At 40.8% G+C, this 20,294-nt stretch overlaps 2 protein-coding genes across 11 annotated transcripts in view; both read right to left on the bottom strand.

Annotated features, from left to right (window-relative positions):
• Nucleotides 1–226: 226 nt before the first annotated feature.
• Nucleotides 227–8,624, bottom strand: lrrc71 (leucine rich repeat containing 71). 7 transcript variants are annotated; one of them, XM_061825336.1, is made up of 17 exons: nt 8,511–8,624; nt 8,393–8,431; nt 8,182–8,304; nt 5,499–5,609; nt 5,317–5,392; nt 5,158–5,232; nt 4,985–5,053; nt 4,716–4,875; nt 4,550–4,633; nt 2,972–3,046; nt 2,479–2,607; nt 2,347–2,407; nt 2,120–2,166; nt 1,915–2,026; nt 747–838; nt 582–620; nt 363–482 (listed from the first exon to the last, which is right to left on the bottom strand). In XM_061825336.1, the coding sequence occupies exons 1-16, from the start codon at nt 8,584–8,586 to the stop codon at nt 585–587; spliced, it is 1,365 nt and encodes a 454-aa protein (XP_061681320.1). In that variant the 5' UTR covers nt 8,587–8,624; the 3' UTR covers nt 363–482; nt 582–584. The 7 variants fall into 7 exon arrangements, with proteins under 7 accessions (XP_061681271.1, XP_061681295.1, XP_061681286.1 ...); XM_061825287.1 differs by lacking the exon at nt 582–620 and having other exon boundaries at nt 227–482; XM_061825311.1 differs by lacking the exon at nt 582–620 and having other exon boundaries at nt 227–482; nt 2,479–2,565.
• Nucleotides 8,625–10,672: 2,048 nt separating this feature from the next.
• Nucleotides 10,673–20,294, bottom strand: part of ash1l (ash1 (absent, small, or homeotic)-like (Drosophila)) — a 60,311-nt gene continuing 50,689 nt past the window's right edge. For 3 of the 4 annotated variants that reach the window (XM_061826359.1, XM_061826417.1, XM_061826387.1), the window contains exons 26-27: nt 13,932–14,376; nt 10,673–12,910 (exon numbers count right to left, since the gene is read on the bottom strand). In XM_061826359.1, coding sequence (XP_061682343.1) covers nt 12,819–12,910; nt 13,932–14,376 — 537 coding nt within the window. In that variant the 3' untranslated portion in view covers nt 10,673–12,818. Of the gene's footprint in view, nt 13,283–13,931; nt 14,377–20,294 lie in introns of all 4 variants that reach the window. The other variant, XM_061826499.1, reaches the window with a different exon arrangement.

Here is a 20,294-nt window from a genome sequence, read left to right as displayed (position 1 = left end):
CATTCCCACCAAGCAATTAGATGCTCTTAATGCATTAAATCATACAACTACCTAAATCGATGAGGAAAAATGCTTTTTTTTTAATGTCAGGCAATACAGGGAAGGTGTGGTTTGCATGTCTGCTTTAGAGTCAAGAAGTCCACAGATTCAAGATTCATCTGAGAATTTTATTTCAAAGCACTTGCTTATGAAAGTAATATCTTTGTCGTATGCAACAATAAATTGTATCACGGGCCCAGCAATCTTTGGGCAGGAAGCTGGGTACACCTTAAACTGGTTGCCAGCCAATCGCAGACCACATGAAGACAGACAACGGTCGCACACAAATTTGACTGCCCTCCTCAAGATTAATTGTCTGAACATTGTGAACCCTCGCCCTCCTCCTCAGTCTCTTCTTCACTTTTTTTGTTCAGAGGGTCTCGGAGCATCATCATTTCCTTGATCTTCATAAAGGGCTCACACTCTACAGCAAAATGGTTTCTCTAGGGGAGCAACAGGGAGCAGAAATTCTTATCCAGCTACAAATTGATATTATCCATAACAAAATTAGTGCGATATAATTCTCATGATGACATCATTACCTCTTAATAACTCACTATTATGCCCTGGCAAGTCATTACCTAAGAAATTAGGATAATACATGATTGGGACAAAATCCTAATAAATTATCACGATCAACTGTCCTTCTAAGCATATTCAAGCCGTTTGTAATGCTGAAAATGTATCATAAAACATCGGAAGCCCACCTGCAGACAGAGACGGAGCAGACCTTTCCCTCCATCTTGCATCTGTAAGGATGTCAGGAAATGAGGTAGTGAAAGCTCAGTTATCCTGTTTCCTACACAAAAATATGCACAGCATCAACACTACTTTCTCTTGTTCCAATAGGAAAAAAAGAAGTTACTATGGCAGTGAGCTGGAATGTAATGGGTAGTATGTTTCTACGGATGGAGTAGTACATGGCTTTAATGCAAGGGAAGGAGGGTCTCTGTCATTGCCATAGCAACCCAAAAGCACAGTTCTATAGTGCCATTTATAGTATGTTGGTGAACTAGTTCAGTCGGTATATTAGTATAATGGTTAGGTTAGTAGTTCAGTACAGTACAGTACATATATTGGTGGACCAGTTACCTTTGATATTCTACAAATGAGCGTGGCACACATTAAATGATCAGATAATTGAATTTATGTGTTAATGTTGTGCCTGGCAAAATGTTAAGCTGGGCCGCTAGCCCACTGGTGTCAGACTCAAGACCCATGGTCCAGATCCGGCCTGCCCCATCATTTGATCTGGCTCGCGAAAGCATATTATGTACGTCAACTTCCATGATTCTTGTGAAAATATGGAGCAAAATTTCCAATTGTTATATGTTGTAAATAATAACATAATATTGCAAGCCTTTGTTCAGTCATAAACCCATTTTAAGAGTAACAGCAACAATTGTTGCACAAACTATTGTGCTTGGCCACTGATATCAAAAGTAGTCATTCATCATTTTATATATGTAATACTATGATTAGGCCATGAAATATTTATATGGTTTCACGGTCATAGCGTCCCTCTGAGGGAAATTGAAATTGTGGTTTTCATCTGCTTGGCTTCTTTTGTTTATTACTGTCTTACTGTCATAGTTAGATTACAAGTAAGACATGTTACTGTACTAAAGTGCAGTAAATAAATTCAATACAAATGTGCAGTGCAACATAAAGCGAGTAATAAAAGTACATAGCAAGCCTTAAGGGATTGGAAGTGAATGTATTTAATTATCTAACATAGTTATTCCACGAAATGTGAAGTATTTGGTTCGTATTTACTACAATTGGATAAGCAGCCTGGAAAATCTAAACAAAAATCACCACAGTTGCAATGGGCAATGTTTGTTTATCTGGAGCTTAGGTAAACTTTTCCTGAACCTGCGAGGCTGAGGGAGGCAAGCGTGGTGTTTCCAGGAAGGATGAGCTCTCCATTCCTCTGCTGCAGAGCCTCGTTCAGGAGGGGGCTCACCATCTCCACTGGCTTTTTGTGCTGATGAGTCATTAAGACGCACAAATGAGTATTGATTCGAATCATTCCAATCATTCAAAACAACAAGCACTAATCTGTCAAGAGTACTGATACCTCCTGATCATACACGTGGGGTTTTTCCTCCGTGTCTTGACCTTCAGCTGTAATACATTCAAGCAAAAAATGATGCAATTTAATAAGTGTTCTTGAGTAGATTGGCTGGCGACCAGTCCAGGGTGTAGGGATAGGCTCCATCATACCCGCATCCCTAGTGAGGATAAGCGGTATAGAGGGGACGTATGGATGGATGGCGGGTGTTTATGAATAATATAAGTCTTTACATTTTTTAAGGCACTTTTGGTCTTTGGTTGGAGCTCGTTTGCCATCTGGTTTTGATGATTCCTGTGAAAAATTGTAGCTATGTTAGTTTGTGTCGAATATACAAGGATAGCATCTTTTTTTTTGCAACATACCCGTTTTTTAGCAGTACTTTTGTTCTCTCCTTTATTGGAGTTTAGTGAGGCGTTGCTGGCTACAGATGGGAGCTGATCACTGGACAGCTTGGCAGCACAGGATTGGTCAGCATCGACAACAGAAGATGACTGGAACGTTACATCAATAAGCATTTGTACTACGTCTGCGTCCCCTACACATGTCGTTGCATTTCTTTATTCACAGATAAGTATTTCTAGTTATTTTTTTTTTTCATAACATGTGATTATAATGTTTTTTTGTTTTTTTTTTAACTATTTTACCTTGTATATTTGTTCAGGATGAAACTTCAAATTTGCCTGTAAGGTTGCTTGATGATGTCAATATGTGTCTGACCCTTACAAAGCCTTTTTGAACAATCTGAACAAACTAAGTCAACCAGGGTCAGAGTTGAGCATTTGACTGTGGATTTTCCACTATTAAAAATAAAGAAGAACTTTTTCGTGAGGCTCAAGTTGTCACTGAAAGACTTACAGGATGTGTTTTGTTCAGAAGTAGTTTCCTCCTCTGCACAATTTCCTCATGAGTTAGCACAACCTCACCAAGAACCTGCAATGCAAACTGTCATTTAAGTGGATACAATTTTATACATATATTTAACTTTCCTTCTTTTCCTTTCGGCTTGTCCCGTTAGGGGTCGCCACGGCGTGTCATCTTTTTCCATCTAAGCCTGTCTCGTCCATCTTCTTCTTTAACACCACTCTCCTCATGTCCTCCCTCACAACATCCATCAACCTTTTCTTTGGTCTACCTCTCACTCTTTTGCCTGGCAGCTCCATCCTCAGCGCCCTTCTACAAATATACTCGATCTCTCGTCTCTGAACATGTCCAAACCATCTAAGTCTGCTCTCTCTAACCTTGTCTCCAAAACATCCAACTTTGGCTCTCCCACTAATGAGCTCATTTCTAATCCTATCCAACCTGTTTACTCCAAGCGAGAATCTCAGCATCATTTCTGCTACCTCCAGTTCTGCTTCCTGTTGTTTCTTCAGTGCCATCGTCTCGCATCCTACATCATGGGTGGCCTCACCACTGTTTTATAAACTTTGCCCTTCATCCTCGCAGAGACTCTTCTGTCGCATAGAACACCAGACACCTTCCGCCAACTGTTCCACCCCGCTTCGACCCATTTCTTCACTTCTTTACCACACTCTCCATTGCTCTCTGTTGTTGACCCCAAGTATTTGAAGTCATCCACCCTCGCTATCTCTTCTCGCTGGAGCCTCACTCTTACCCCCTTCTACCCCTCTCATTCACGTACATATATTCTGTTTTACTTCGGTTAATCTTCATTCCTCTCCTTTCCAGTGCATGCATCCATCTTTCTAATTGTTCCTTCGCCCACTCCCTGCTTTCACAGGAGATCACAGTAGTCCAAGGGGATTTCGGTCTAACCTCATCTGTCAGCCTATCCATTACTACCGCAAACAAGAAGGGGCTCAGCGCGGATCCCTGATGCAGTCCCATCTCCACCTTAAATTCTTCTGACACACCAAGGGCACACCTCACCGTTGTTCTGCTGCCTCATATATTTCCTGTACTCTTCTAACATATTTCTCCGCTACACCAGACTTGCGCATGCAGTACCACAGTTCCTCTCTTGGTACTCTGTGATGGGCTTTCTCTAGGTCTACAACGACACAATGTATTTCCTTCTGACCTTCTCTGTACTTTTCCACGAGCATCCTCAAGGCAAATAATGCATCAGTGGTACTCTTTCTAGGCATTAAACCATACTGTTGCTCGCAGATACTTACTTGTGTCCTGAGTCTAGCCTCTACTACTCTTTCCCATAACTTTATTGTGTGGCTCATCATCTTTATTCCACTATAGTTTCCACAGCTCTGAACATCGCCTTTGTTCTTAAAAATGGAGACCAGCACACTTTTCCGCCATTCTTTAGGCATCTTCTCTCCTGCAATTATTCTATTGAATAAATTGGTCAAAAAAATCCACAGCCACCTCCCCAAATTGCTTCCCTTCATCCACTGGTATGTCATCAGGACCAAAACATAAATATAAATATAAATAAGTATAAATAAATTTAACTACCGTGGCCAATTGTATAGCCCCGGAGTCTCCAATGTGATTGTTGGACAGTGAGAGGAACAGCAAAGTTCGATTGAACCGCAGGCCCTGAGACGACAACAACGGGATCAGAAAAGACGTTGGCCGTCATGAAGGATGGCGCACACACGTCAATCTGCGTCATCATCACCTTTGCGATATGTCCAGCACCTACATCGCCAATATGGTTGAACGAGAGGTTGAGCGAGGTGAGGGTCCAGTTTGCAGACGTGCTGGTCGAGAGTCCAGCCCCAAGGAGACGCGCGCCCTCATCTTCAATTCGATTGTTGCGCAGGTTCAAGTGAGTGAGACTTGAAAAAAGAAAAACAACAAATTCAATCCTTAGTCATATTGGCCATTTCAGTCCGTTCATATGTGGAGCTCTCTTAGCTATTTTTCAAAGAGCGGATGGTTACTCACGCGCTTCCCTCAGAAAAAAAAAGGTGGTGGTTGTGATCTACCAGAGGGTTGCCCTCTAATGTAATAACCCTATCAAAATAAAAGCGACCACCGATAAAGTAATGCTGTAGAGTATCACTAATGAACACTCAAAACACAGGAAGAAAAACTGAGAATGACTACGGTTTACTTACCTGAGACTCATGCACACGCACACTGCATTTGCGAGTGTGATAACCATCGGATCTGTCAAACCAGCCTGCCAAATACTGCACAACAGTGGACAATTTAACATTGAGGGTGACCAAGTATGGACGGAACAATGCTTCTTTCTCTGGCCTTCCGTGACTTACGAAATGCTCTGGAGCGTGGGTAAAGAAGAAATCATCTTGCTGAGCACTCGGATGATCAGTTCATCTACTGGCCATCCTGTGAACAACCATACCGACAGGATCCGGGTCATTTTCATATGATTTGAACAATAACTATAGACCTTTTATCTTGTCTGATGTGTGTGATGAGTGTCAGTCCTCACCAAATATCTTTATGCTCGTTGTGCAATAAGGGTCTCCATTCTCCAGTTCCACTTGGAGGTGTGGCTTGAACACATCGTGTACTGGCTTTTTATGGGATGGTCTGCCACCTGCTAATTAGATACTATATTTGAATCATATGCAGAAAGCAACATGATAATACTGTATGGACACTGACTGAAACATTAGATACACGTATGCCACTCAGACACAGTACAAGGACGGTACAAACAATCCAACCTTTACAGTGACTGATGTTTACGTAGAGTGACACATGAGAAGTGTCAGAGTTTTTCGAAAACTGATACAACCCTCACATTTCTGTAATTCTATCTTTTCACGGGACATCAATGTATCAAGATGCAATCCAAGTTATTGGTTGACTTTTGCATTGTGTTTGCATTATGTCTACCAAGCAGTTCCCTCAAGTCACAATGTATTTAGTTTACAGTTTTTTTGTTTTTTTTTTCAGTCAGTCTCAGTTCATTGTCTAACATTATGTGTCCACTGTTGGATGGAAGTTGGAAGTTTTCTGACTCAGAATCCGATTTTGATTGAGTAAATGGACTGCACTTATGTAGCACTTTATCTACACTATCAAAGTGCCAACAGCACTTTACAAAGCCTCACATCCACCCATTGACACACTCATTCATGCGTCAATGGGCCGCTGCTGTCATGGAACCAAATTCGGATTCTGTGTTTTGCCCAAGGACACTTCAACCGACTGACAGTCGGAGACTGAGCAACTCTTCAATCACTGGATGACCCGCTCGTAAAGGTTAGTCAACCCTATATGTCAACCCTGTCTCCAGTTCTGCGTCTTGGACATCTCGAGTACTGCATCAATTTAAGGTCCGGTGCCAGGTCAGTGGTAGGTCGAAGAGACCTTCAGCGACTGATCATGGTTTACTTGTTATGTACAGATTGGCAAGCCAAGACTCTCATATTCGCCACCAGTCAACATTCAGACTGGGTGGCCAAGAGCTGCTCCACTAATCACCAGACTAAAGTAAGATTGGCCAGCCAGCCAGCCGACCTCCAACCCCGCTCCTGCAGTGCAAAACCTCAGGCAGACTTCTTTCTGGAGTTCTTTGTCCTGGCTTATCGTCCATGACCTGATGTCAGGGCCGCGGCAACTATACTTGTTGCCTTTCCACTTTAACAGCAGCGACGACTGCTTTACTGGCCATCCTCATAACAAGCTTGGTGGAGCAATGCTTGCTTTTTTGTCATGAGTGTAGTGCAATTACTTCGGCGACCTCATCAGATTTACAGCCATCATCAATGGACCTCTGCCACAGTATGAAGTCAAAACAACAAGGTGCTACAGAAACTTATTGTCGTAGGAAATAACACACCAAAACTGAAGGTTTCCGATAAAATTGTTATTTGATAAGAACAATTCAGTAACCATTCAGCTTTTTTCTCAGTACATCTGACCCTCCTTGTTTATGGTAGCGAGCATCCAAATTCTCACACAACCCACATTTGACCTACTGACATTTGACCTTTGCTTAACTCCTTCCTCGGTGTCCCCTACATAGTTCACTGCTGCCATGACAACCAGCTGGGTTATCATATTTTTACTATCAATCACTCCATTACTTTTGTCTAATATATTGTTTTATCATTGGGTTTTGACTGTATGTCTTTCAGCCCAGTTATTTTTGGGAATTATTACTACGATCAAAAAACTTCTGGTTGTTTGTATTGTTTTGTTTTTTGCAAAAGCTGTTTGGTTTAAGTTATTTCCCTGAGGCCCTTGTCTCTGGTGACAGCACAAGCTTTAGGTTGCTTTTTAAATGGCCAGTGGAGTCTGTGGATTTGTGTGATCTTAGTGTTGACTGTGCACAAGTATTTGCGATCATAACTATCGAACAGTTTTAACACTATAATCGACAGCCCTCACAGTTCTACAAGCGGCTCGCGGTGGAAAAATCATTCCTTACACACTCCACACAATAAGCTAGATCAGCATAAACTTTTACAGACATGAAAAATTAGGGCTTTGTTGATTTTGATTGGAAGAGGGAAAAATGCTTGTTGGGCTGATTATTCTTATTTATCCTGTACACCACTTTAGTTGAATACAAACCTGCGCTGCGATACTTGTTGACCTTCAGTTTTCTTGGATTTTGCAAATGACTTTTCCCACTGGAAATAACAGCCATTTTAATATTTTTGCCCGACATACAAGTATAAAACATGGAATCAGATGTTTTCAGATAAGAATCAGATCTTCCAAATGATATGCGGCATAGCGAGTGGACAGTAAACGCATTGACAAAGTCGCTGGCACACTTTCAATCACTTTATTGAATGAACTGCAGCAAAATACCTGAAGCTCACATGCATTATTAATATTGGCATTATGCACGACAGTTCAAGGTATTTATAAACAATATAAGGTTGCTACTTTGCAGACGTTTGTCTATCATGGAGACTTATAGTAGGTTTCTCCCATGATATTGGAGTCTGTGCCAGTGGAGTAATGCCAAGGAGTTATTTATAACATGCTAGCTACATGCTTGCATGCGAGTTGTTTCATGTGTTATTACAGCCATATTGGATATGTGTTACATGTAAATACAGTAGTTGGTTGAATTCCAGGCCCTTCAGTCTTCAAACTGTCGAGGTTACCACTGACTTTGCTCACCTGTGTCATGTGGCGCTTGTGCTTACCTGTGGTGCTTTCCTGGTTGGAGGAGCTGGATTTGGTCTTGAGTGCTGGGATATCTTTCATATCCAAAAGAGCACAGAGACCAGGAAAGTCTATCATCACATTACCAGAACACTCATAGTCGTCTGTGAGAGTTAGAGTTGGGAGCATTTGAAGCATCATTTCAAACTCATGACAAACTCGTGAAGAATGAGTTCCTCGAAACACACTCACCGAAGGTTCGAGTGGCTGATGTTTCATCTGAAGTTGCTCCTGTGACGCAGCAGACCAGAAATTTGATAACATGTTACGTTTGAACAAAAACTATCTATCTATCTATCTAGCTATCTACCGGTTTGTATTGGCGCCGACTCTTCAACTTCAGAATTCTTCTCAGACTTGTCTTTCGCTGGTTTCTTTCTCGCCATGTTTGTACGCTTACACTGTTGCTAGGGAAGCCCCCCCCCGGTAACTATAGCAACACAAAATCAAAGACTTGCAAATTCTTGTCAACTGTAATTCAAAATGTTGTTGTCCCACATAAACAAAGCAGCTGTTTCAAGTCATTTGGGCTCCTCATTTATTTCGCAAGCTCCTCTGCCAGTGTGATACTGCGAAATTTTTTACCATTGCAAACTACACTCACAACAATTGATATTTTTAACTTTCTGATCAGTATTAACTATGTACAATGAAGAAAATAAGTATTTGAACACCCTGCTATATTGCAAGTTTTCCCACTTAGAAATTATGGAGGGGTCTGAAATTTTCATCGTAGGTGCATGTCCACTGTGAGAGAGATAATCTAAAAAGAAAAATCCAGAAATCACAATGTATGATTTTTTTAACGATTTGTTTGTGTGATACAGCTGCAAATAAGTATTTGAACACCCGAGAAAACCAATGTCAATATTAGGTAAAATAGCCTTTGTTTGCAATTACAGGGGTCAAACATTTCCTGTCGTTGTTCACCGGGTTTGCACACACTGCACGAGGGATTTTGGCCCACTCCTCCACACAGATTTTCTCTAGATCAGACAGGTTTCTGGGCTGTCGCTGAGAAATACGGAGTTTCAGCTCCCTCCAAAGATTTTCTATTGGGTTTAGGTCTGGAGACTGGCTGGGTCACACCAGAACCTTGATATGCTTCTTACGGTGCCACTCCTTGGTTTCCCTGGCTGTGTGCTTCAGGTCATTGTCATGTTGAAAGACCCAGCTAAGACCCATCTTGAATGCTCTGACTGAGGGAAAGAGGTTGTAACCCAAAATCTCACAATAAATGGTCGCGGTCATGCTCTCCTTAATACAGTGCAGTCGTCCTGTCTTATGTGCAGAAAAACACCCCCAACGCAAGATGCTACCACCCCCATGCTTCACAGTGGCGATAGTGTTCTTGGGATGGAACTCATCATTCGTCTTCCTCCAAACAAGTTTAGAGGAATTATGACCAAAAAGTTCCATTCTGGTCTCATCTGACCACAAAACTTTGTCCAATGACTCCTCTGTATCATCCAAATGGTCATTGGCAAACTTAAGACGGGCCATGACATGTGCTGGTTTAAGCAAGGAACCTTCCGTGCCAATCATGATTTCAAACCATGACGTCTTAGTGTATGACCAACAGTCACCTTGGAAATGGTGGTCCCAGCACTTTTCAGGTCATTGACCAAGTCCTGTCGTGTAGTCCTTGGCTCATTCCTCACTTTTCTAAGGATCATCGAGACCCCAGGAGGTGATATCTTGCATGGGGCTCCACTCTAATTGAGATTGACCGTCATGTTTAGCTTCTTCCATTTTCTAATGATCGCCCCAACCGTGGACGTTTTTTCGCCAAGCTGCTTGGCAATTTTTCTGCAGCCCTTTCCAGCCATGTGGAGTTGTACAATTTTGTCTCCGGTGTCTTTGGACAGCTCTTTGGCCGTGGCCATGTTACAAGTTTGAGTCTTGCTGATTGTATGGGGTGGACTGTATGCAGCCAACGACCTCACACAGGTGCATCTGATTCAGGATAATAAATGAAGTGGAGGTGGACTTTTAAAGGCGGACTAACAGGTCTTTGAGGGTCAGAATTCTAGCTGATAGACAAGTGTTCAAATACTTATTTTCAGCTGTATCACACAAATAAATCGTTAACAACCATCCATTGTGATTTCTAGATTTTTCTTTTTAGATTATCACTGTCACAGTGGACATGCACCTACGAGGAAAATTTCAGACCCCTCCATGATTTCTACGTGAGAGAACTTGCAATATAGCAGGGTGTTCAAATACTTATTTTCTTCACTGTAAATGGATCCCCCGACAAATTTTTGGGCCCTATTATATCATTATTGGTCAAATCTTACAAAATAACTGTTACTCCTCACTTTTTAAAAGAGACCCACAACACTGTGTGTGTGTGTGTCTATATTCATCTATCTATATGTATCTATAAATCTATGTATATATATATATATATATATATATATATATGTCTTAAGCAAAACTATCTTCAAATAATAACACAACATGCAGTATGCTCACAATAATGTAGTGCTTTTTTATTAAAAAAACAAACAAATCATAAACAAATATAAAACAAGGTAAAAACCAACAGCATATTTTCATGACTTAAGAATCATAATTACAAACTTTTAACGAGTGGGAGAGGTTTTTGACAAACTGTACACGTCACAAAATGTCAGCCAGTCTGCCATTTACAATGCTTGCATCTTATTTTGTGATTGTCTAAAAATAACTAAAGAAATCACGGAAAACACACAAATACAAGTACAAGCATCATACAATGACCGCTATCACAAAACAGAACCGTATCCTATTTGAAAGTAAACAAAAATAACAACAGGAACGTGATAATGGTCTGACAGGTTCGTATTTGTTTCTATCACTGCTTAAAAATATTATAACATTTTTAAGTTGGCTAGCTTTTTTAGTGTTCAACACTTTGCAGCAAAAAACAAGGAGTACACTCCTTTATAAAAGCAATATTATTAACAATATTCAGTGGCAAGGGTGTTGCTGTGTCACTGTCATGCCCCAATGCCTTCTTGTGTTCGTTTTGACATTCTTCTCGCTCATGCACAACATTTACATGAATTTCATTTATAGGCAACAAAACTTAACTTAGGCTTCTATGTTGTCAGGGAAGTCATGGTGAGAGATTAAAGATTTAAAAAAAAAAAAAAGGGGGGGGTTTTCCCTCCAAGTTTAAGTGTCTTCATGATAGCAATACAAAGCAATTAAAATATTAGCATTATAATAATAATTGCAATACACTTGGGGCTGAGTCCTGTACATTACAATAATAAACAAAATCATTTTTCAAGATATTGCTTTAGGAGAAACCCCTCAATGTAAAGCGTGCGTCTATATACATAACTTCGCACTGTACAGCTAAACCGTTGCCACTCTCCATCCTCAGTGTCATTCTAATGGATTCTTTGTCAGTTCACAATATCGGGACACTGCAGCTTGTCCCTTTTATGCAGAGAAGCATTTGATGGGGGAAATCTCATCAGATATCACTAATTCTTTGAACACATTTTCCATGACAACACGGAACAAAAAGACAAAAGTTGAATCCCCTCCCATTATACAGTATACACTTGTCTCACAGAATATAAGAAAATATGACCATCACGATACATTTCATGTTAAGCATTTTTTTTCCATAGTTTTTTTAAAACTGTTAATTGCCATTAAGCCCTTTTTTTCTCATTTTTTTTCTTTAAAAACAGGACATATTCAGGAAATTGTGTCGACTATAGATACATAGTAAGTGCGTGCAAGCACACACTCCAAACCAGGCAGTCGGGGAGCACAGCTGAGTAAGGCGTTACAGTTCATGCCTGTGTCCCTCCCCCCTGATTTAGTTAAGCTGGTGAATCCATCAATTGAAAAGGTGAGCGTCTCAAGGGTTGTGGGGCGGGGGGTTTATGGGGAACGGAAAACAAAAACGTCAACAATACACTTTAACAAAAAGCGCACACGCTGTCTTCCCCCCCTTCCTTAAAATACAAGCAGACCTAGTCTGTGTCTACAGGAGTAGGCTGACTCCAGTATAACGGGTGAAAGATAATTGACTTGAGTTTTTCCACACTACAGCATCAAGTACTGTTTTAGTGTTTTCATTACAGATACATTACACAGAGCTTCACGATATCCATGGTACCAAAAGTGCTGTCTACCCACCCTTTTTTCTCATGAGCAGCATCTTGCATCACTACTTGGTACTTCCACTCCAAAAGTTCCAAGCACATACCTGTATCTTCCCTCATTTGATGCATTGACATTGCAGCATAATCCCACAAGGGGGAGCAATTGTCCAGCATTCTCATCTGCACTGACTCAGCGATAGCCATCTTTAAGCCAGTGTGCTACTCAGTACCATGTGTCATTTTGGTAAACGTGTGGGCCTTTTGTCCTGTGTTCATCTTAAAAACACTCCTTGAAAACATCTTGACATAAAGTCGGGGCTTCCAAACCCTCTCCACCATCTCATTATTGAGATGTTAAAGTCCTGGAAGCGGTAACCTAGAAGGTCCAAAAGATGCCTTATGGACTGGAAGGGTTTGACAGGCTATTAGACTAATTTCTTTTCTTATCATCTCTCGTGCTATAGAGAGTGAAACGCATTTGGCCTGCCCGGCATGTTGAAAAGTTATTTTCTGCCAACAAAATCACCAAATCCAAGTGTCCGTCGCCGTAGGCGTCGCCCTGCACCCTCCTCCAGGAGATAAGAGACATCTACGGCTGTTGGAAGAACACAAAAAGGGGACTCTTAGGAACTTTGATAGAAATAGCTGAAAGGTGAGGTCAAAAATCAAAGAAAGGTTTGGTTTTTTTCTCCTTAGAAAGGGTTGTCCTGTAAGTGATTTGTTAGTCCTCAAAGTGCTCACTGCTTGATGACATGTTTTTCAAGAGGACATGTTCAAAAATATTCTGAAATCACTACTTTGGAGAGAAACAAGTTCAAGTGTTCAGGTGTCATTTTGAGCAGGGTGGATGGTCTTTGCAAGATGAGGGCTCCCTGTTATACTGTATTTTTCCTTGTAATAACATGGAAATTAGCTCCACAATCCGATTCTGGTATTGCTTAGTCAGCAAAGTCTTCTTCAGTGATTCCTGCAGACACATCACATTAAACAAGGTGATTTGGTTGACTGGGACTCATTGAGTTGATCCAGAAATTATGTTATGCTAGCTGTTTTCAACAATGTTCATCTGAAGATAACCTAAAATGTATTTTGCAATTACATCTTAGGCGGTTGTGAAAATGTTTGATCAGACCCATATCCAATTTTTACTTTCAATGAGGACGTTATGGTAAATAGCAGGTCTAGTGATCATTATGTCATCTGAATATACATTTGGAATAATCATTTGTAATTTGAATAGATTATGTGGTCCTGAATCATATATAACCATTGTGGCTAAAGACCGTGGCAGAGAAGTTAAACAATTTGTTGTGGAGGGGTTGTAAGAAAACGAAATGAAAATCAAGTTTCTGTGGGAAAAGGTTGAACAATGCAAGAACCATAAAATAAATATGCACAATATGACTCATCCTTCCTTCGATCTGTTAGAACCGGCCTTGGTGAAAATGGTTTGAGAGTCACCAATTCCTCTACCTTCTGAGTAAATTCATTTTTTTTCCTATTTATCACTCCACTTAATTGGAAGTATTTAGAAAATGTATCAACAATGATGCATAAAAAAGGAAGCCTTCAGTCATCTGTTGACCTACAGCTCTGCTGTGTGGCAGGTCCCTCACCATTCTTGCTGGGGTTTCTGTGTAGCAAATCCAAGAGAATCTTGTTGAGGCGCTCCCTCTGGGCCTCCCTTCTGCCGAGGGCAGGGTGGTGGAGTGGCGAGCATGCTGAAGAGGATGGCTGCTCAAGTGTCTCCGCTAACCTCTCAGCGGAAGCTTCCTCCTGCTCCTTTTTCTCCTCAACCTCAGGTGTTTCCCCTTCACCCCCCTCTTCATCTTCATCATTGTCTCCTTCTTCTTGTCCAGTCTTGCCCGATAAAAGTTCAGGGCCAACCGTACCCACGTCCATGTCTTCCTCAGATCTCCTGTCTTCAGCCTCTGGTGGGAAGTCATCAACCCGCTCGCACGAAGAGCCGTCATCCTCACAGCCTTCAGAACCTTTGGAACGCTCACTTTTCCATGCAGAGCGGCCGCCATTTCTCTTGTAGTTGTCAGGTACGTAGTGAGGCTACAACAGACAAACAGACAATTAACATTTAGCACTCTATTTACATAGACAGTTTACATTTGGAGGAGTGCAAAAACTGACATCTGTATTTTCATGCATGTGTGTTTGGCAACTTGGCAGACCAGTCTGCGAAAAGGTGGGTGTACTGGAATGTGTGCCCTTTGACATGCACCCAGCACATGTGACAATTTGTTGGTATGAAGTCATTCTAAACTTCCGTCACTCCAACGATCAGGGGTGGGAGGCAGTCTCCAAGTGGCAACTTCACACTGCAGGTCAGGCTAGACACCAGCGCTTTTCTGAAATCCTCAGTAACAACTTCAAAACTACTCGTAATGTTTTCTGTGGTTGACAAGCACACAACCCTCACAAATCAGATAGCTCTAGAACTCGAAACAGCCGATAAATGCAATGAGGTTGCCTGTTATTTTAGTGAAAAAATAGAATCCATCAGGTCAAATGTAAGCACAAATCAGCAAAATGATAAAATGATTGTACATCTAAAGCCACCCAGGGGAAACTCTATTAACTTGTCAGAATTTGATGGAGTTGCGGAAAAAACTGTACAGAAAACGTTTCAGCAATTGAAACCATCAACAAGCTGTCTAGACTAAAAATCATCTGATTTTTTCAAAACTAAAACTGTGAAGTCGCTGCTTGCTGATTTGCAATAAATAATTGCTCACTTCAGTCTGGTGAGTTTCCTAAAGAAGCTGCTGTTAAGCCTCTTCTAAAAAACAGAGCACTGAACGCTTCCATGTTAGCAAGCTATAGACCCATATTGAATCTCCTTTTCAGAGCCAAGATTGTTGAGGAAGTTATTTTTAATCAACTCAGCAATTTCTTGAATTTTATTGGACTTATAGACAAATTTCAATCAGGTTTCCGAACTTATCACGAAAGAGAATCTGCTGTTATCAAAGTGTTAAATGATATAGGGTTGAATACTGACTCAGGGAATGTGTCAATTTTGGTCTTGTTGGATCTCAGCGCGGCTTTTAATACGGGAGGTCATAATTTACTTCTGAGCAGGTTGGTAACATGGGTAGGACTAAATGGAACGATCCTTAAATGGTTTAGGTCCTACTCGGAGGAAAGGATGTACAATGTAACCATTGGAAGTGCTCAATCTCAACAAATGGCAGTGACATATGGGGGTCCTTCTAGGATCAGTTCTTGGACCCCTCCTGTGCTATCCTGTCCTATGCTACCCTTGGGTCAAATTTTTCAAAGCTTCAATTTTGAATATCATAGTTATGCAGCGGTGCATTTATATTTAGCAGTGTCCCCAATGACTATAGTTCAAATGAGGTGTGTAAGAATAATTGTGATCATAATTATCATACATCTGCTTCCAATAAAGAAATGCTTTGCTCTGCTCTAGATAACGTGCCAGCCTTCTAGCAGGAGATAGCAAGAACAAAAACATCTAATCATCAGAACTGTTAGAACTGCTGCCTGTTAAAGAAATGATGACCACACATGTATTCAGCAATCTTCCACACATGCACACGCACATGAACAAACATTTACACCTTGTTTCAAACTGTTTTGCTTGTCGTCTCCTTTTTGTAACATCCATGTAAATAAGGGGCGTCTCAAAACTAAATAAATAGAGGTGCCGAGGAGAGGATAATCAGACAGTGCAGTGGTGAATTGTACGAGGCAGTTCCTCTCCTCTCTCCTCGCGAGACTTGAACTGGTGTCTTTGCTTCCTTTTTTGTCCTGTTTAATGAATGTCTGATTGGTGAACCTGACATTTACTTGGTCCTTCGAGCCGGATCTCAAGATACCTGAGGTTTCCAGGGGCTGAGTTGACGTCCAGGCAAAGACCGTGGCCACGGCACTTGAGACCCTTTCCGGGACTGGGCCTCAACTTTGCATCTGGAGGCTGAGGGTTGACGAGAAGCCGAAGGAAGTAAAGGAATCTCTGGTGAGTAGGAAACTCCCACACTCATGAGGAATGGGTGAATGGGCTTCTGGGTGACTGCAGGAGAACCAAACCTCGAGAATACTAGTCCCTATCGAGTAGACTAATTAGTCTATAAAACTGAGAAAAGGGCAAGATGTGTCCTGTACGTGAGCTCCGTGAAACGTGTGCATGTGTGAAACTGTGAGTGGAGGTTCGCTACCTCATTTGAACAGGAAATTGAGTGACAACTGTTTGAGGATGCAGAGGTAAGAATTCTCCGCCACTTGTGGTAGAAGCTTGAGAATTACCTCAAACCGAACATAATTGTCACCCTGTTTAGGAGGAAGTCAGTATAGTCACCCAAGGTGAACCACCGACTCCAACAAGGGAAAAACAAATAGCAAAATAGTTGATAAATAGCAAAATAGTTGAAACCGAACATCTGAAAAAAAAAAAAAATAATAATAATAATGTAAGGACTAGAAGTTTGCAGAAAGCCAATGTCCTACTAAAATAAAATATTTAAATTTGTGGATAACACAATAGGACTTTGCTGGCCAGCTCAACATACACACAAAAAATATATATAGTTAACCTGCAGGATAAAATAAGAGAAACACACACACACAAAAAAAACAGCAACAACAAAAAAAAAAGCTGGACTCAAGATAATGTGAAAACGGCCATAAAAGGTATCACATCTCATAAAGTTGATGTAACATAATTCGTCCAGGGAACGCAAGACTTGAGAAAATCTTACCACTTAAATGGTGTGGAAGTACAATAAATTTAGATGACAGCAAAGTACTTTCTCACAGCAGCAGGGAGTTCGAGGGTTAATATCGCGCACCTCTGCTAGATTTAGAAAAAAAGCAAATTTTTCTGCCATTGGAAGAGTAAAATAAAATAACAATGAACCATTTGAAGAATATAGAATTGGAATGACTACATGTTTTAAAGCAATCAGTGGCATTCCAGAAGATCGCACTGCAGGGAGTGTGTATCAAGGGCAATTAAAAAATGCTCTTCATGCAAATTCAAATAATCCTACAAAACAATGGATTGAAAAACATTGGGTTGACAAACCGACTGGCAGCCTGTAACGTTACGTTAACCAAGCACTACGCGCAGAAAGAGTGCTACAAAAAAAGAAAAAGAAAGTTGACACCTTTCTGACAGAGGAAGGAGAAATTTATGGACCTTTATGCGAAACATTTAACAATTGTGGCCGCAGATGAGGAAGAGAGCAGCCATCTCCCCATGAAAAATGTCACAACTAATGTTCCCAAAATGCAACTTTTTAATTTGCCCCGTACGTTTGTTGGGAAGAGATGGCTTGCTGAAACTAGGACTCGGCTTAATTCCCTCTCTGACAGGAAAAATAGAAGTAAAAAGAAAAAAAGGAATTACTGGGAGGACAGTTAAATATCTTACAAAATGGGAATCCAGCACTCTATTATAAAACCTTAGATATTCCAAACAAACCTCCCACAAGAACAGGAGATTTCTTGCTGCAAACAGCTCAAGACATGATTGAACAACCACAAAATGACGTAGGAAGTGACTCATTGCATGTGACTATGTAGTATAAGATACTGTAAACTTATAACAGCCCACACCAGAAAAAAATCATGATTGATTACCAGTACTCAGATGGTATATCAGTCGTGGTGGCAGGAACTAGACTGACTGACAAACTAAATGCACTACACAAGGAATGGACAGTACCACACACATAATTACAACAGGAGCGGAAGAGTTTGGGACAATATGTTTTGGCAGTAAGAAATGTTCCTGATTGTACAGAAAAAGAATCAGATGTGGATTGGGACGACTGAACTGTACAGACAATATCTTATTGGACAGTCTTAAACAATCTGAGACCAGATACTGCTGTATTCACGGTGGTATTACAATCTACACATACAATACTGGAATAATAGAGGAATTGCGACAACTACAGGGAACACAGTGACACATGCAGAGCTACTACAAAATTTGCTAATAGCAGTTCGATTACCAAAAGAAATAGCCATATGTAACTGTGCAGTACACGCATCAAACACAGACAAAGAATCATTAGGAAATTGAAGAAGCAGCAGCCAAAACCTTTATGGGATTAGCTGACCATGGAACAAATTAAGACACTTTCAGATGATGTGTTAAACAAAATGCAACGACAAAGCTTACCAAGAGAACTAAAAATTTGGAAAAAATAAGGTACTACATTACAAAATGGGAATTATGTCAGCACAGATACAAAAAAAAAAAAAAAAAAAAAAATTCTACCAAAAACATTTTTTAAGTGGGCGGCAATCTTGAGCCATGGGAAGTCTCAGGTCTGAACAGGGGGAATGGTAGCCCTGGTACAAGGGCATTACATGATCCATGGATTTAACTTGTATGCAAAAAATTTTGGAGGGCTTGTTTGACCTGTGCGCGACATAATCCACAAGGGAATGTGCATCCAAAACGTGGTCAGTTTCCTCAAGCAACACATCCATCCATCCCTCCATCCATTTTCTTAGCTGCTTATCCTCACAAGGGTCACAGGGAGGGCTGGAGCCTATCCAAGCTGTCAATGTGCAGGAGGCAAGATACACCCTAACCTGGTTGCTAGCCATTCGCAGGGCACATGGAGACAAACAGCCGCACTCACAATTACACGTAAGGGCAATTTGGACACAATGATAGATTTAGTCTAACTATACACACATTACAAGCACGAAAGGGTCTCATTCCATTCAAAACACTGTTTGGGAGACCATACAAATTATATATATTTTCCACACAATGAGAGATAGACGAATGATGAAGGGAAAAAAAAACCTCACACAAGTGGGTCCCTTTCAGGAGTCATTAACAACCTCAAATAGCTTAAACAATTGCAAAAAGGGGTACTTGAGTTCATTTGTTGACTGTAAGAAAGTTATTGCTTTTGAAACCATTGTTTACACAAACAAAACTAATTTGTTTTTATTGGCCACTTGTAAGATAGCTGTTCTCATTCCCACTGCCAAAGTCGCTGTAGTCCGGTTACACATGGGAGTGAGACTACTGTCATAATGGTGACTAAACAGTTAAATTTTGCTGTCGGGTGTTGGATGAAAGCGCTACCAGTTATTTAATTTTTTCTGCTCAAGTGGTACCTGTGGGAACCACTCAAGGTCCCACCCCAAAAATAAATAAATAAATAACCATAAAATAAAAACAAGTTGGATAACTACAAACAAAAAACTTGTCCAAAAGATTTTGTTGTTTGCACAGATCCAGAGAAAATACCAATGCTATTAATTGGTATCGAATGCAAAAAAAAAAAAAAAAAAGTAGGGGGATTCTGTGTATCCATTAATTCTTTTGAAAAACAAAAAACATTTGTTTTCTACTGGGGTGTCACTAGGAAATTTCACATGCATCAATTTGATAGGACTGGTGGTGCGGGAGTAACTGTCTTTTTGATTTTTTTTTTTTTTTTTTAAACATCTGATGCCTTTCCTGACCCAACCCTTCTGCATTTATTCGGAAAGAGAGCTGGAACCAATCCAAGCTAACTTCGGGCAGCGGCAGACTACACCCCGAACTGGTCGCCAGCCAGTAGCAGTGCAGATGTCGACACCATCCCTGAGCGGGAATCGATCCCACGCTGCCTTCACTCAAAATGTCCCTCTGAGTGAAACCCGAACTACAATGTGGCCCGCAAGAAAAATTAGTTTGACACCCCTCCACTACGCCATCAGAAAAAGAACAAAAAATGTAACAAGTTATTGTGCTTTAATAAGTTTATTACTTCCATTTGTCTATTCATCCTATGTCTTGTTTATGAATTAACATCTACTGTACATGCAGTTTTACCCGAACACTGGCATAGACTGAGCAAGAGCTAAATGACATGGGCAAAATATCAGAAAGAAACACGTGAATACACCTTACACACTGTAAAAGGTCATCTCAGCTGAGTCACCCAAAGGGAAAGGTGAGCAAAGTCCAGCATACGGTCGGTGCAGAT

Source organism: Syngnathoides biaculeatus, chromosome 1 (assembly GCF_019802595.1).
Source record: "Syngnathoides biaculeatus isolate LvHL_M chromosome 1, ASM1980259v1, whole genome shotgun sequence".
NCBI classification, from domain to species: domain Eukaryota; kingdom Metazoa; phylum Chordata; class Actinopteri; order Syngnathiformes; family Syngnathidae; genus Syngnathoides; species Syngnathoides biaculeatus.
This window is presented reverse-complemented; position numbering and strand designations above follow the sequence as displayed.